Genomic DNA, 16,458 nt, shown 5'->3' with positions numbered 1-16,458 from the left:
GCAGTTTAACATCTTGCGGTAGTGAGGAGTACCGCATCTATCATAGAGATGCCGATGAACAATCAATTAAAAATTAGAATAATCCATACCTAATGGATTTTGATATGAAGCCAGCAGCATTAATGGAGTTCCTATTTTTGCAGCTTTGAGATCAATGGATATTAGAGAAAATGTCTAGAGATTCATTTAGGTGTTTTAGATTTTTTAATACTAATTTAAGTGTTTTAATTAAAAGAGGGTATTTTGGATATTTTATTAACAAAAGTTAGATGGAAGTTTTTTTTTTTTTTTTTTTTTTTTTGATAAATAGTATTGTATTTCTGAAAAAAAACCAAGTCGGTCGAGATGACCAACTTGGAAAGGCATTACAAAACAGCGCTAATTACGAATGGAACCGCAAACCCCATCCCACTTGTACAAAAAATCCTCAAAAAACAGACCCCTAAACTCCTTATACACTTTGGACCAACAAAATATAAGACCCAAGATAGACATGATCGTGCTTGGATATTCATTATGTTTCCCCTTGAATATGCGCTTATTCCTTTCCAACCACACCCCCCAACAAATTGCAAACGGTGTAATAGTCCAAAGCAACCACTTTATGCCGCCAAACGAATAACCATTTGATGACCAACCAATGAAGATATCCTTAATTGATTCCGGTAAGCATGTTGAGACCCCATATAACTTTAAAAAATGGGCCAAAATGCCATGCGAGAACTTGCAATGGATTAGGAGGTGATCCGATGATTCTCCATTTTCCATACAAAGTACACAGCAACTCGCCCCGCACCAACCACGCCGCATCAACAAATCCGTCATTTGTATCCTTCTTAGAGCCGCCGTCCACGTGAAAAAAGCAACTTTGCTTGGCACCCTTGGACCCCAAATAGAGACATAAGGAAAAAAGTGAGTCCCCATTATTGCACAAGGATTGGTAGAAAGAGCGTACCGAAAATCTTCTGTCATTGCTTGTTGTCCATATTCTCTCATCTTCTCTTCCCATACGAAACACGATACTTGAAGCCTCACCAACTAATCTACCAATTTCTTGGATTTCTGCGTCATCAATGTCCCTACAAAATCCAAGGTCCCATGCTCATTCTCCACCCATAAATCGCCGGACGGATGTGATTGGTTGCCCTTTCTTTGAGGATATGGAATACAAAGTTGGGAAGAAATCCTCTCTTGGATTGAAGAACAAGTTCAATAGATTAAAGTAGAGCTAAATGAAAACCTCCCAGTTGGATCAATGAGATGCAACCCTCTGAACCTTACTCGAGTAGATTTGGAAGAGAGGAGTTATCAACCAAGGAGAACGGAAGCAATGAGCAAGACCGAACTAATGGTTTTAATGGCGCCAACTATAGCGAGGTCCAAAGATTTCCAGAAGTGGGAAAGAGTTTAGATCAAAGTCATGAGCAAAAGCATATTAATCTGAAAAAACCTAACATAGAAGCCCAAAGTGGGGGTAATGTTACCATCTCTGTAAAGAAGAGCCACATGGCTGCAGGCCAGAATGTAGAGACTGGGTCACATACATCAGCAAAGATGTTTGATAAAATGCCTAACAGAGAGATGACCAAGGGAGATCATGAGGTTGGCAGCAAGAACGTTGATGGAGCTAAAACTTGGGCTACAATGGTTAGTGGGAAACATGTAGCTGGGAAGGCAGAGGCGAATATGAGCTACCTTGAGCCAGAAAAACAAGATGGAAAAATATTCATCAATTTCCAAGCCCAAGATCTGGAAGATGGTGAAGCTTTATGGAAAGAATGCTTGGTTGGGCATTTTCTAAATCAAAAGCTTCCTTATAAACTAGTCAAAGCTTCAGTAGAAAAATAATGAACACTCAAAGCCAATGTAGAAGTTCTTTCAGATGATAACAAGTTGTTTTTCTTCAAGTTTAACAACCTAAAGGACAGAGACACGGTGTTGGATAAGGGCCCTTGGTATGTGGCGGGAAAACTCCTCATCATCAAACCCTGGGATAAGTTTATTGAAGTAAACAAGAATGAGTTGGAAGTGGTGCCCATCTGGTTCAAGTTTTACAACCTCCCTAAGCAATTTTGGATGCCCAAATGTTTGAGTAGTGTAGCTAGTGGCATAGGCAAGTCATTATTCATGGACAATGCCATGCAAGAGTTAAAGAGAGTCTCATTTGCGAGAGTTTGTATCAAAATCAAAGCTGACACAGACATCCCTAAAACTCTCTATCTTCGAATGGGAATGGGAAGAATAGCTAAAGTTCTAGTTGAATGGGATTGGATCCCTCCTCGATGCCCAAGCTGCAAGGTTTTTGGACATAAGCATGATGGATGCCCAAAAAGCAACCTAGCCCATAAAACAATCAAGAAGGACTGGAGACAAAGAACCTCACAAGATCTAGATAAAGCTCATGAAGATGGCTGGGTGGATATAGGCAAAAGGAAAGATGTGGTCATTGAAAAGATGCCTAAGCAAAAGCATCAAGAACAAGGAGAACCCTCAAATAGGGATCTAGATAAAGAAGGGCAGACTTTGCGAAACAAGACCTTACTTAACGACACTCATAAGGAAGACAAAAGCAGTGAGGAATGTGTTATCGTCAAGTCATCTTTTGTTGTCCTAAAAGACTCAAAAAGTGAGGATGAAAACATAGTAACAGAAGACTTAATTAATGATATAGCAGAAGAGTACCTTCTAAAAAGGGTTGGGAAAGAAGATAGGACACCTACAACCAAAAGCTCCAAGAAAAATAAAAAGAAAAACAATAATAAAAAGGAGCCTATTGGGAGGCAAGAGTCCAAGACTAATTCCAGCCCTGACGATAGTAGTGTTGAATGTCATGGATTCACCAACGTGAAAGTTGATGAAAAGGAGATACGAAGAGCAGCCCATGTGCAAGACCAATCCAATGAAGCTAGTGGAAATATCCTAGAAAGGTTAGAGAGTGCAGCAGCCATAGAGAAGGCAACAATCCCTTCCTCAAAATGATTCTTAAAACCTGGAATATCAGAGGGCTGAATGATGCCTCAAAGCAGCGGGAGGTGAGGGATTTTGTGAGCCTTAATAAAGTTTCTCTGATGGCCATTTTGGAAACCAGAGTTAGGAAAGAGAAAAGAGACAAAATTTTGAAAAGAATCAAACCTTTTTGGAGTTGTTGTGATACTTATGATAGGGAAGACAATGGGAGGATTTGGTGCATATGGGATGAAAAAGTGGTTAAAGTCAGGGTCATCCAGATCACTTCCCAGCTAATGCATGTTTTTGTGGATCCGAAAAATGAGAGATCATTTTTCTTTTTTGTGGTCTATGCTAAGAATAATCCAACTGAGAGAAGAATCTTTTGGGACGACCTGCAGCAGATATCTATGCAAATGACAGCCCCTTGGCTGGTCTGTGGGGATTTCAATGTTATCCTCTCTAACAAAGAAAAGATTGGAGGACTTAGAATGGCCAAGAGAGCGATTGAGGACTTCCAAAACTGTGCGTTTGATGCTTGCTTGAATGACTTGAAAGCAATTGGCAACAAATACACCTGAACAACAAGCAGATTGAAGGCAAAATAGTATCAAAACTTGATAGAGCTATGGGGAATGCTGAGTGGATTAACGAATTCAATGATATTGAAGTTGCCTTTCGTGCTCCTGAGATTTATGACCACTGCCCGATAGTGGTGTCTCTAAAAGATCCTCTCATCCCCAAAGGTAAAACCTTTAAATTCTTCAATTTTTAGGCTGATGATCCTAGTTTTTTTGGTGTGGTGCAGCAAGCATGGAATGTAAAAACCTATGGTACTCCAATGTTTAGACTTACCCAAAAGTTGAAAGAGGTCAAAGGTAGACTCAAGACTTGGAGTAGGCTTAAGTTTGGGAATTTATCTACGAATACATCCAGGCTGAAAAAGACTCTTGAAGAAACTCAGATTGCACTGCAAGAAGCTCCCCTTTACAAACACCTAGTTGAGAAAGAGAGAATGGTTGCTGGAGAATATTCCAACTTGATTAGACGTGAAGAGGCAATTCTAAGACAAAAATCTAGAATCAATTGGCTTCAACTAGGGGACTCAAATACTGCCTTCTTTCACCAGTCAGTTAAGAGCAGAAGGGCTAGGAACCGTATCCAATGGCTTCAACTTGACTGTGGTAGAACTGTTACAGATGAAGAGGACATTGAGAAATCAGCAATAGACTTCTTCAAAAATCTTCTTGGGAATGCTTATGAAACTGAAAGAGACTTCTCTCATATAGATCTTTCTGAGGTTAAGAACAGGCTGAACTATGAAGATGTGCTAATGTTAGGCATGGATATTGATAAGGTCCCAATAATTTCATTTTGGGACCGTAATTTCACCGAGATTACCATCGTATAAATACTAGTTCCCTTAAAATAATAATAAATTTTATTTTAATCCCAAATTAATAGTTTGTTACTAATTTCAGGTGAAAAGGGCTCATTCGGAAATCAACAAAAGAAATAATAATTACTGTTACAACATGCGAGCAAAAAGGAAGTATCCGGAAAAATCTCAAGGATTTTGGGCGCCACGTCACCGCGCCGTGGCTAATCATGACCGCACCGCGGTCATTTCGAGGAATTGGCCCTCGAGATTTTCACAGAAGCTTCGGTGGTTGTAACTGATTGGGTCACTCGAATCGAATTATCCGTCAAATCACTCCGATTACCCGAATACGAACATTATAAATTGGGAGGTTGATTTCAAAGGAAGGGGCTCTTCTCCTCTGTAATTTTCTTTCTTAATTCTCTGTAATTTTTCCTTTTGGTGAGCTTTTGAGAGGAGTGAGAACATCAAGAGTAATCCATTAGCTTAATTGTAAATCTTTTGGGGAATCATCAATGAAGGAATTAAGTTTGCAACCAAAATTTTACATTCTTCTCCATCTATGATCTTCTTACTTTTATTATTGTGCAATATGATCCTTGCGATGATCGGCTAGATCCTCTTTAGAGAGATCAAGGATGCCGAAGCAAGTTTATCCCTCTAATGTAGTTTTAATTCTTTATTTTGCTTACATGTTTACTATTCTAGAAATTCTACTTTGATTAGATGATCTACTTATATTTCTGATTCAAACTTTGATAGCCATTACTTAGATAAGTTCAAGAACGGCTATGCTCTGTGAAGAATCTGAATATAAGCTAGGCAATCTCAATTAAATCTGAATTTTCATGAATGTCTCTTGGTTACCTTTGATAATTAAACCGCTCCACCTTCCGATCCATGAGCAATGACTTGCTACATGGATTGAGTTATTCTTGGAATTGATCTGCATTATGGATAGTTTGCAAAAGCTGATTTGATTTCTCTAAACCTCCTTTCTTATATCTTCAATCTCTACTTTCTGTTTTTATTTCAAATTGCAAGTTAATTTCCATTTCATTTGTGCAACAAATCTGTTTTGTTTTTAAGAAAAATATGTTTTCCAATTCTGTTTTGGACTTTTATCCGATTGAATTTTTGAATCCAAACTGTCCCTGTGGAACGAATTCGACTTGCCCAAAGTCTTAGTTCAAATCTCTATCTCTGCATCTTTATTGCAAGCTTTACAATCGATCAGATATTTCTGAGGAGGAAATAAAACATGCTCTTTTCCAAATGGATGAGAACAAAGCCCCTGGACCTGACGGATTCACAGCGAGATTCTTTAAAAAAACCTGGCATTTGGTGGGTTAAGACTTCACTAAGGCAATTAGTAGTTGTTTCAAAAGCAAGAAGCTGCTCAACGAAGTCAATGCAACAGCTATCACCTTAATTCCTAAAGTCGAAATGCCTATCAGCCTCGACCAGTATAGGCCATTACTTGCTGCAATGTTACATACAAGTGTGTTGCCAAAGTTTTAGCAAACAGAATTCGGAAGATAGCCCATAAGATGATTAGCCCCTACCAATCAGCCTTCATACAGGGTAGGAGAATCGCTGACAATATCCTTCTAAGTCATGAAATCATCAAAAATTACCATAGAAATAAAGGGTGTCCAGGTTTGCAATGAAAGTTGATTTAAGGAAAGCGTTTGACAGCTTAAACTGGAGAGCCTTGCAAGACTGTCTCTCTAAAATGGGTTCCCTGAAACTTTTGTAGACTGGATTCTTATGTGCATTTCTACTCCTAAATTCTCTGTGAGTATTAATGGTGGCCTGAAAGGTTACTTTGAAGGGAAAAGAGGCTTGAGACAGGGAGACCCTTTATCCCCTTATCTATTTGTTCTCATGATGGAGGTGTTGTCTATCCTCCTAAAGAATCAGGTAAGGAACAAAAAGATTGATTTGCACCCCCTCTGTAATGAACCCACCATCACCCACCTTTTGTTTGCCAATGACTTGATGATATTCGCCAAAGGTAATATGAATCAGCAAAAGCTATCAGGGAAACCTTAGAGGAGTTTAAGAATTACTCTGGGTTGCAGATGAATTCCACTAAGAGCACTCTCTTTTTCGTTGCTGTGCATGGGCAATTAAAAGCTTCTATCAAGGCTAACCTTCAATGTTCTGAAGGCAGCTTGCCTGTCAAGTACCTGGGGCTGCCCCTCATCTCTTCGAGACTTCGAAGTCTAGATTGTGAACCTATATTGGATAAATTGGGTGCTAGAATCAAGTGTTGGAAAGGAAGATTCTTATCGTTTGGGGGGAGAGTGGAGTTGATCAGATCTGTGCTCAACAGCATCAATATCTACTTATCTAGTACCTTCATCATCCCCACCAAGATAACCAAGAAAGTAAACTCGATGTGTGCTAAATTTCTTTGGACTGGGACTAACAAGACTTCAGCAATGCACTGTGTTAGTTGGCAGAGAGTGTGTAAGCCCACAAAAGAAGGAGGGCTCGGGCTTAAAGACATGAAGCAATGGAACCAATCAGCCATTTTAAGATTAGTTTGGATGATAGCAGCTAACAAGGATAACCTATGGGTCAAGTGGATACAAAAATTCAAGGTGAGGACAAAGCACTTTTGGACAATGGAGTGTCCGAGGGAAGCATCTTGGGCATGGCGTAAGATTCTTAAAGCTCGATTCCTAGCCTCCTCCATTATTAAACACTCTAATGCTAATGGCAACGACACCTCCTTGTGGCATGAACCTTGGCACCACCAAGGTATTCTCTTCCAATGGTTCACGCAAGAGCTAAGGTATGACTCAACTATGCACAGTGAAGCTATGGTTTCAGCATTGATAGACAATGGGCAATGGCGTCAACACTACCAACGGTATCAGCAAACAAGACTAGCTACATCTTTGAGGGCATTTAATTTACACGAACTACAGCAAATAAGCTTAAGGAATGAAGGTTCTGATTCAGTAGTGTGGACTGGTACTACCAACGATACTTTCTCTATCAAGAGTGCCTTTGAATGCTGCTACGCTGATGACTATCAACCCGTATGGACCAGCCTACTCATAGGTAGAATTGCTGCCCCAAGACACAAATACTTTCTTTGGCTAGCCCTTAACAATGCGTTGAAAATCAAAGATTGGCTGAGAAACAGAAACATAGTTGATTGTTCTACATGTATATTCTGCAATACTGACAGGAAAAACATCAATCATCTCTTCTTTGGTTGCTAGTTAAGCAAAGACGTTTGGCACCTTGTCTTAGCCAAAGTTCTCATAGTGAAGCAAATTGGTCCTTGGGATGATAACATCCAATGGATGATGGACCACTGCCGAGGTAGCAACACTTCATCTCAAATCAAGAAAGCCTTATTTGCTGGTTTTGTCTATCACATATGGAAGGAGAGGTGTAGAAGAATTTTTAACAATACAAGTATGGATAGTAAAAGCTTAAGTAACATGATTCTCGAGGACACAAGGAAAAGAATAGATGGCCTAAACATAACCATGGGAGATAGCGACATCAACAAACAGATTGTGGAGGGATGGGGCATAAATGTAAGGCTTACCCTTCCAGCCTTCTCGACTTGCTATTGGAATCCACCTCCAATTGAAGTTCATAGGCTAAACACAGATGGATCTCTCCTAGGCAACATAGGAGGTTTGGGAGTTGTTCTTAGAGACCACACAGGGAGAGTAATCAGAGTCATGGCTGGAAGAGGGCAGGGGGTATCGGTTCTCCACCACGAGCTCCAAGCCATTAAAGAAGGGGTGCAAATGGCGATCAATTTGAACCTGCAGAGGCTTATCATTACTGCCGACTCTCTCATTGCCATAAATTGCTTATTAGGCAAATGGGAGATCCCTTTGAGGGTCAAAGACATAGTGCATACTATCAAAACCATAGCAATCAAGTTCCAATGGCATAATTACGAACACACCTACAGAGAGGCCAACCGAGCTACCGATCACCTCACTTCATTTATGTTGTCTTCTGATATAATTCAATGGTCCCCCCCTCTGTCTAGGGATTTGAGTAAAATTATTGAGAGGGACGCCACTGGGCAACCTTTCTTGAGAATGTAATGTTCTTTGTTAATTTAATATAGTTGGTCGAGGGGCTACCTCACCCCCAGCTTATCTTCCAAAAAATAAAAAAGTTGGGAATACCTCTTTGAGGATACGGAATACAAAGTTAGATGGAAGTTTTAAAAATCCTCCAAACTCCAAAGGATAACTTTTCTAAAACTAGGCCTTAAATTCTCCATATATTTCAACACTAGAGACTGAATGGTCCTTGTTTTCCAAATTTTGGTTTTAATAGTCATTTTCGCTTTTTTTTTTTTTTTTTTTTTTTTTTTTTTTTTTTTTTAAAGGAATCACGTACAAGATCCTGACAAGTAGATGACATGCCAATGAGTATCTAGATGAGAGTTTTTAAATCGAACGGCTGATAGGCTCGTATATTGCAGTACTCTAATGAAATATTCATTGGATCCCTTTAATTAATTGGTACAGCTGTAATTCACAAATATGGGGAAACCCTGCAATTGGCAAGCACAGTAATTTTGCTCTCTCACGCATAGAAAGCTTAGTTGTAATTTTCTTTATTCTTCAATGGAGTACAAGGAAAAAATTCAACGTTTTCACATGGTCAAGATTCATAGAAGAAACGTGTCCTTCATCCGTAGTTTCTCTTTTCTACAAAATCTCATCAGCAAGGACGTTATTAATTAGGACTCTTATACTAATCTTTGATTGATTTCTTCAATTCATACCTGATAGCTGTAGAAAGGTCATTTAGAAAAGCTATATAAGCTACTAAGGCTCTCCAATATCTACAACATCTCTGGTTTAAGTACAAGAGTAGTGAAATTATGGCTCAATTGCTATTTTGTGTCTTTCTCTTGGTTCTTGCTTTGCTTTCAAGCCCAATATTATCTAAAGAAGTTGGTAAGGCATTGTTGAATTATACAAAACCTATTGTTTTTCATGTATTAGTACTTGAGATTGTAATTATAGATACGACCAACCATAGATATCTTTCTCCAATATCTATAACAAGAGCTTACTAGAGACAAAGGGTTCCTGACGATCCCAACTTTAGGTTCCGAGATATCTTTCTCCAATATCTGTAATTATAGATACTACCAACCATAGATATCTTTCTCCAATATCTGCAACAAGAGCTTACACAAGAGACAAAGGGTTCCTGCCGATCCCAACTTTAGGTTCCGCAGATATCTTTCTCCAATATCTGCAACAAGAGCTTACACAATGACTGTTGTGATAGAGAAAAAGGATTGGAGGATAAGGATGAAAATGGAAAGCTACCTACACATGAGATGTTACAACGATGCAAGTAAAAAATATATATATTAAAGCCAATCCATCTCTATTCTTCTCAATGTGTAGTTGATTTTCCATTTCCATCGTTTTACTCTATTATCTCATACATTGAATCACCTTACTTTACATAATCTATTATAATTAAGTGCTCTTGTTCATTTTGATTCTTGGTGCAGGGGTTGAAGAGGATTTTGATTATGAAGAAGGGAGTGACAGGGGACCCGAAAATTGGGGAGATCTCAAACCTGAATGGGCGATGTGTAAGACTGGACAAATGCAGTCTCCCATTGATTTGTTGGATGAGAAGGTGTCTCTATGTCCACATTTAGGGGACCTTAAGAGGAATTATAAGCCCACTATTGCAACAATTACGAATAGGAGGCATGATATATTGGTAAGAGAAAAATGGATGGATGCTTGTATAAAATTTTCCTCTATCTACATAATTGAAGCCTTAATTCACAAGAAATTAATTATAAATTTGAAATAGTTCAGGAAACTGATTTTAAGTTTGAAATCTAATTATCGTAAAATATAATTTGTCTATTTTAATTATTTTTTATTAAAATCCCAAATATGTAGCTACTGCTTCAGACCAGACGTCAGCCTGAACAAGCTACGATTAATTAGTCAAGGTTTTTCTTTCCTTCTCTAGAAGCATTTGAAAAGGTGTAAAATGTAAGACCCAATTATACTAATCCCATAGCCATTTCTTCGTATTTGGTCAAGACTATCACAAGCCAACTACTTCTATTATTATAAGAATAATGATTTTCCTGACTCCACCTTCTGACATACACCCTTGACACTACACGGGCAAGAACCATAAATTCTTTTCTTGGGATATGCAATTGCACATATTTATGAGGATGTGCACTTGTGTATCCCAAGGAAAATCTATGATTCTAACTCATATCACGTCAAGAGGTGTCAAAAAATCATGACTCTTATTATAATGACAGAAGGGAGAATAGGTGTTTGTTTACACCAAAAATTAGAATACCAAAATTGCCCGCACTTTTATATTTAATCTTAATAATATGAGGGTAATTTTGTCAAAAATCAATAAAATTACGATGTTGTTAACATAATCACATTGGTTAATTTTATAAATTTACAAAAATATGTTATTTTCAAAATCCCCTTAATTACAATACATGTACCTTTTGCACAAGTCACCTTCTAATTTTCTTCAATTAATCTTTGCTATTTTCAAAGCTAATATTAAACTCGATAATTATCAAAACATTGTGAAATTTCAATGGCTAGAGGATATGATGATCATTATTAATTAATTTCTTCTTGATACATGGTTCAGTTGAGGTGGGTAGGTGGTGGAGGATCAATTCTAATCAACGATAGTCAATACGTGCTCCAACAATGCCACTGGCACTCACCATCTGAACACGCCATCAACAACGAAAGGTATTTCTCCCATCTCTCTATCTCAATAATATAAAAAAACAAAAAACAAAAACCAAAAACCAAAAAAAAAAAAAATTAAAAGGAGGGCATCCTCATTTTTCAAAACTACCCTCATTAAGTTTCTATGGTTGGTTATTTGGGATTCTATAAAATACCGAATTAACTTTTTTGTGGACAAAAAATCTCTTATCCTTAAATATTAAAGGACAAAAACATCCCTGGATTTTATTCCCAAAACTTACTCTAAAAATTACCAATAAAAAATAGTAAAAAACTGTAGTTAGAAATAAAATAAAAAAAGGTTGAATTACAATAACACGAGTTGAATATAACGAAATTCCAATTCCAGCTCACTGCTCATGTTAATTCTAAAAACATGAAAAGTGAGATCGCAAGTTTTTCAGTGACCATCTCGTTGGTTTAAAGCAGAGATCTCTGCGAACCTGCGAGATTGTCACTTTGAAAGAAAAAAAAAAATCAGCGATCTCATTACTTTAAACGAGGGAGATCGCCACTTTGAAAAACCTGCAATCCCATTCTTCTTGTTTTTGGAATTAAAATGAATCATTTGCTGAAATGGGAATTTCGTCAAAAGTTGATTACGTTTCGGGAAATCTCTCTAACCCCCTCATTTTCTTAGTTGCTATTTGCAAATTCTTGTGACAATATTTTGTAAATTGTACTACTTGTTCCGCATGCATTTCGAACCTTTAAGTAATAGAGCTATGCATTTTACATTTGAATTTACAGGTTTGACCTAGAGTTGCACATGGTTCACCAGACCTCAGACGAGAAGATAGCAGTAGTTGCAATCATATACAAGATTGGAAGTCCTGATGAGTTTTTAGCAGAGGTAAACCTTCAAAGAACAAAGAAACATTCTCTCTCTCTCTCTCTCTCATAATTTTAATTAGAATAATTTACCAAAACGGTAGAGTTTTTTAAATAAATTCCGAAAACGGTACACTGTAACAATTAATTCCGAAAACGGTAAATTTACCGTTTTCGGAATTAATATTTTTTACCAAAACAGTAAAATATTTTTTTTATACCGAAAATACCCTTTTTTGTTTTACATATATATTTATAATTTTAACCTTAAAAAAATGAAAATCCAACTAAAAAGATTCACTCTCTTTCGGTAATCCAACAATAATATGTATTTATAATTTTTTTTTTACCGAAATCAATTTTATTTTAGTAATTTCAGTCAAAAAATATAAAAAAGGGCATATTCGGTAAAAAAAAATACATTTTACTGTTTTTACAATTTTAGTAAAAAAATTTAATTCCAAAAACGGTAAATTTACCGTTTTCGGAATTAATTGCTACAGTGTACCATTTTCGGAATTAATCGAAATGTTGTACATGTTTTGATAAATCTGCCTTTTAATTATGTGTGTTTTATTCTTAGTTGATGGAACCCATCAAGTCCATAGCCAATACCTCTGAAGAAGAGAAGGTGGTGGGTGTGGTTGACCCAAATAACATAAAGATGGGCAGTAGAAACTACTATAGATACATGGGCTCTCTTACAACTCCTCCTTGCAATGAAAGTGTTGTTTGGACCATTGTTGAAAAGGTCTGCTCTCTTTAATTAACCTATGTAAAACACTACTATTACCTGCAAATTATCCATCTTTTAATCCAAATTTATGATCTTGTAATAGGTTGGGACGGTTTCAAGAGAGCAACTCAATTTACTAAGGGCCGCTGTCAACAATGTGAGTTGCTAGCTTCGATATTGTACACATTCAGTCACATATAGTCTTCTAATAGAAAATTTTTGGTGCCCGGTCCAAGATAATAATTAAATATCCTCAAAAAACAACTCTTATATGTTAACTTATGATAATCTTTATCAAAAAAACTTATGATAATATTTTCTTTTGATTGAAACATGTAACTTCCGGGACTAATTAGGGGCCCCACCCTTCATTAAAATAAGAAAATAGTATTATAACCAAGTATATATATAGTTACAAATTTACAATATATATCTGCCTATAATATTGGAACATTTTATTGCTTTCATGATTTGATTTAGGGTTTCATGTTCATTAAAAATAAAAAGTATTGATTTTTCACATTAACAATTAGTGACAACTTAATTTCTTGCAGGAATCGAATGCAAGACCACTACAACCAATCAATAATCGTTCAATTTACCTCTACCAACCACGGATTGCAAGTATAATAGACGATGTTCTACCCATTAATTATTGAATCAAGTAAGATAATGTTTAGGACTTTATTAGTGTCTACCGATGTTGATATTCTTTACATTGGATCCCCGAAAGGTATTACTTGTGTATTATCTCTGTTTGTAAAGGTATCCTTTATTCAATAAAATAAGATGAAGTTTAGTAGACTTTATCGATGTAGAATGATTCAGGATTCCGTATATTTGATCCCCAACTCTCAATTTTTTTATTTTATTTATTTTATTTTTTGGGTTAAGCCAGACTTGAACCTCTCCAAGTCACTTTGGACGAGTTGACTCGAGTCTATTGGATTTTGAAATGATTTGAGTCCAAAACTCAATGAAACCACTTCGTCAAGTCAACATCATAAATCAATGGAAGTCAATTCATCAACTTGGCTAGTCTAACCAAGTCTTGCAATTATATTTAATGGGAGCGGTTCAACAACCTTAAAGTTTGTCAAACATTGTGTCAAACATTTTTCAAAACATGGGTTAGAAGCTTTGGAATGAACTGATTTTTTGTGAGGATGATCTCTACGGTGAAGAGAACATCTTCTCCAAAAATCAGCTCATTTTAAAAATTGTAACCCTAATTTACATATTGAAGAATCGTGGACCGTCCAATTTTTGTAAATTACTTTTGATGTGATTAAAATTTTTGGAATAGGCTGATTTTTGGTGAGGATGATCTCCTCATCATAGAGATCATCCTCACAAAAAATCAACTCATTCCAAAGTTTCTAACCCATGTTTTGAAAAATGTTTGACACATTTTTTTGGCAAACTTTGGGGCTGCTGAACCGCTCTTATATTTAATAACCTTGAAAAGAGATATGACAAGTTCTTTTTAAATTTCTTTTTTTTTTTTTTAATATGAACCAAAAAAAAAAATGTTCTTTTTAAATTGTGGGGGTAAAATCACTGTCGTCCTTTCGACCTATATTTATTAGAGATGCCCACTAGTCTTCTTTTCCATTTTTTAAATAGAAAACCAACTATTTCTTGTAAATAAATATTTTTTCTTCAATGGGTCATTGTGTCCTCTTTCTAAATTGGCGTAATCTGTCAGAAATTATTTTAATTGAGTGAGATGATTTTTTGATGGGGTACATGTTGAATCTGTCAATGTTATAAATAGCTGGTAATTTCAGCTGAGGTGATACCTTACCGATTCTGCTGGGCGAGTTAAATCATAGGAATGGGCGAGTTAAGTCACAGGTCCCAAAAATTTGAGGCGTGACAATCCAATTTGCATCCCTAGAATTGATACTAGGTCTGGCAACGGATCAGTTCGATATCGGATCAGTACCACTTTGATCTAATCCGAATCTAACGGATTATTGAATATTTGAATCGAATCCAATCTATTTCATCTTTAATCAGAAATCATTTCAATCTGATCCAAACACATGCCTTATTTTCAAATGATCAACATTCAAAAAAATTTAAAAAGTTAAAATCATATAAAATTTAAAAATTCTACTTTTCAACTATAAATATAAAAGGAAATAAAAAAGATTAAAACATTTTATCTATATGTATTTTTATAAAATTAAGAATAAAAAAAATTTATTAAAATATATTCGGATCGGATTTTTTTCGGAGCGGATTGGGGTAAATCCAAATTTGATCCAAAATTATTTCGAATCTAAGATTTCAATCCAAAAATCCAATTTTTCATATTTTCAGATCGGTTCAAATCTCGATTATATTTCTGATCATTGCCAACCCTAATTGATATCATACATCTTGGTTTAAAATTAGTCATCACAGAATTAATGGCCATATTAAAAATTGGCTTACCAGTGACAAGACTTAAATGTCATAACATCTTCTAAAAAATTGGAAAACATTAGCAGCAAAAGCTACAATTGAGAGGTTCGGGACTCCAAAGAAAATTGTATCTCTAAAAAATGTATTAATTTTTTTTTTAAATTCTAATCTCGAGGGAAGCTTTGCTTTTTTCTCTCACTGCAATCGTGTCCTTGATGGAAAGCCTCAAGGTTGAAGTTAGAAAAGTCCAAGTAAAAAAAAAATTCAAATTAACTTTTCGTTTCCAAATACCCCTAACTTTTCCAAGGCAACTTGATAGTCTATGTAAATTTTTTTCTTTCTTAATGCTCCCTCACCTCTCTTTCAATTTTTCAAATCATTGAGATGAACCTTTGATCCAACCAATGAGATTGACCTTTATAAACATCAAGATTAAAGATTATAAATAGTGGACTCAACATTTAAACATGAATAATTTAGATCAACAATTTAAATTAACGAGATTAATCTTTTATAATCATTGTGATAACATTTTATCTCATCATTTGAATGTAAATCATCAAGATCAATAACTCCATTTATCAAAATTGATGATTTGAATTATTCATCTCGATTATTGAATTTAATGATTTATAAGGGAGTGAGACGGCCACATTAAGAAATAAAAATAAAAGATTTTACTAACTCGCTTATTAATAAGAAATGGCCTCAAAAGTCAAGGTGCATTTAGGAAGACTTTCCTAACGCAGTGTCTATTAAATAATTTTTCCAATTAAAGAACATTCTTGCAGGTGTTTAAGAAGCAGCCAACTGTCCACAGGTCAAACGGTATACGGCATTGTTTATAAACGATAGGAAACGAGACTTCAACCCGACTTTTCGATGCACGAGTCACGACTTCGACTTGCACTCACATATGTCCTTGTAGTCAAAGTGGTAAGGTGTTAATGATTGACAAAGCGTCCACCAACCGATTATTTGGGTCCAGATTCATTCTTTGACCCATTCAATAATCGGGTCTGCTCCAATACCCTTGGACACAAATTCTAAATCAACCACCTGCCTCCTAGACCAATTTAGTCATTCTAATTCCGCCCTTGATACGTTGTTGCTATTTTTTTATTAAAGAGTCGTGACAAGAGTGACAAGAGTGATTGTTTGCTCACAAATTAATACCCTTTTGACATGTGGTGCTAATGATGTAAATGATAAGAAGAAAATTTATCTCTCATGCCCACACATATATTATTCAAAAAAATTTATTTTTATATTTCAAATCTTAAAAAGTATTGTGGAATCCACATGGATTATCATATTGGCAATCGAACACCACAATCTTCTAGATTTCATGAAAAATTTCTTGATAAAAAAAA

The 16,458-nt window shown here is 36.0% G+C and overlaps 2 protein-coding genes across 2 annotated transcripts; both read left to right on the top strand.

Moving 5' to 3' along the window:
* Positions 1-2,975: 2,975 nt before the first annotated feature.
* Positions 2,976-3,527, top strand: LOC147385809 (uncharacterized). Its single transcript, XM_086423188.1, has one exon. It carries the CDS (start codon positions 2,976-2,978, stop codon positions 3,525-3,527), a length of 552 nt encoding a protein of 183 aa, XP_086279314.1.
* Positions 3,528-9,127: 5,600 nt separating this feature from the next.
* LOC147385808 (alpha carbonic anhydrase 7-like) lies at positions 9,128-13,477 on the top strand. Its single transcript, XM_086423875.1, has 7 exons — positions 9,128-9,285; positions 9,858-10,075; positions 11,000-11,106; positions 11,857-11,959; positions 12,521-12,688; positions 12,777-12,830; positions 13,228-13,477. Exons 1-7 carry the CDS (start codon positions 9,210-9,212, stop codon positions 13,330-13,332), a joined length of 831 nt encoding a protein of 276 aa, XP_086280001.1. The 5' UTR covers positions 9,128-9,209; the 3' UTR covers positions 13,333-13,477.
* The last annotated feature ends 2,981 nt before the right edge of the window (positions 13,478-16,458 follow it).

The sequence above is a fragment of the Akebia trifoliata genome, chromosome 14, assembly GCF_017979445.1.
Source record: "Akebia trifoliata isolate Shusen 1 chromosome 14, ASM1797944v1, whole genome shotgun sequence".
In the NCBI taxonomy this organism is placed as follows: domain Eukaryota; kingdom Viridiplantae; phylum Streptophyta; class Magnoliopsida; order Ranunculales; family Lardizabalaceae; genus Akebia; species Akebia trifoliata.
This window is presented reverse-complemented; position numbering and strand designations above follow the sequence as displayed.

Coding starts and splice junctions, on each gene's coding strand:
- LOC147385809 (XM_086423188.1), top strand. CDS start 2,976: ATGATTCTTAAAACCTGGAATATCAGAGGGCTGAATGATGCCTCAAAG.
- LOC147385808 (XM_086423875.1), top strand. CDS start 9,210: ATGGCTCAATTGCTATTTTGTGTCTTTCTCTTGGTTCTTGCTTTGCTT. Junction 12,689..12,776: donor TTTGGACCATTGTTGAAAAG/GTCTGCTCTCTT, acceptor ATCTTGTAATAG/GTTGGGACGGTTTCAAGAGA. Junction 12,831..13,227: donor TAAGGGCCGCTGTCAACAAT/GTGAGTTGCTAG, acceptor AATTTCTTGCAG/GAATCGAATGCAAGACCACT.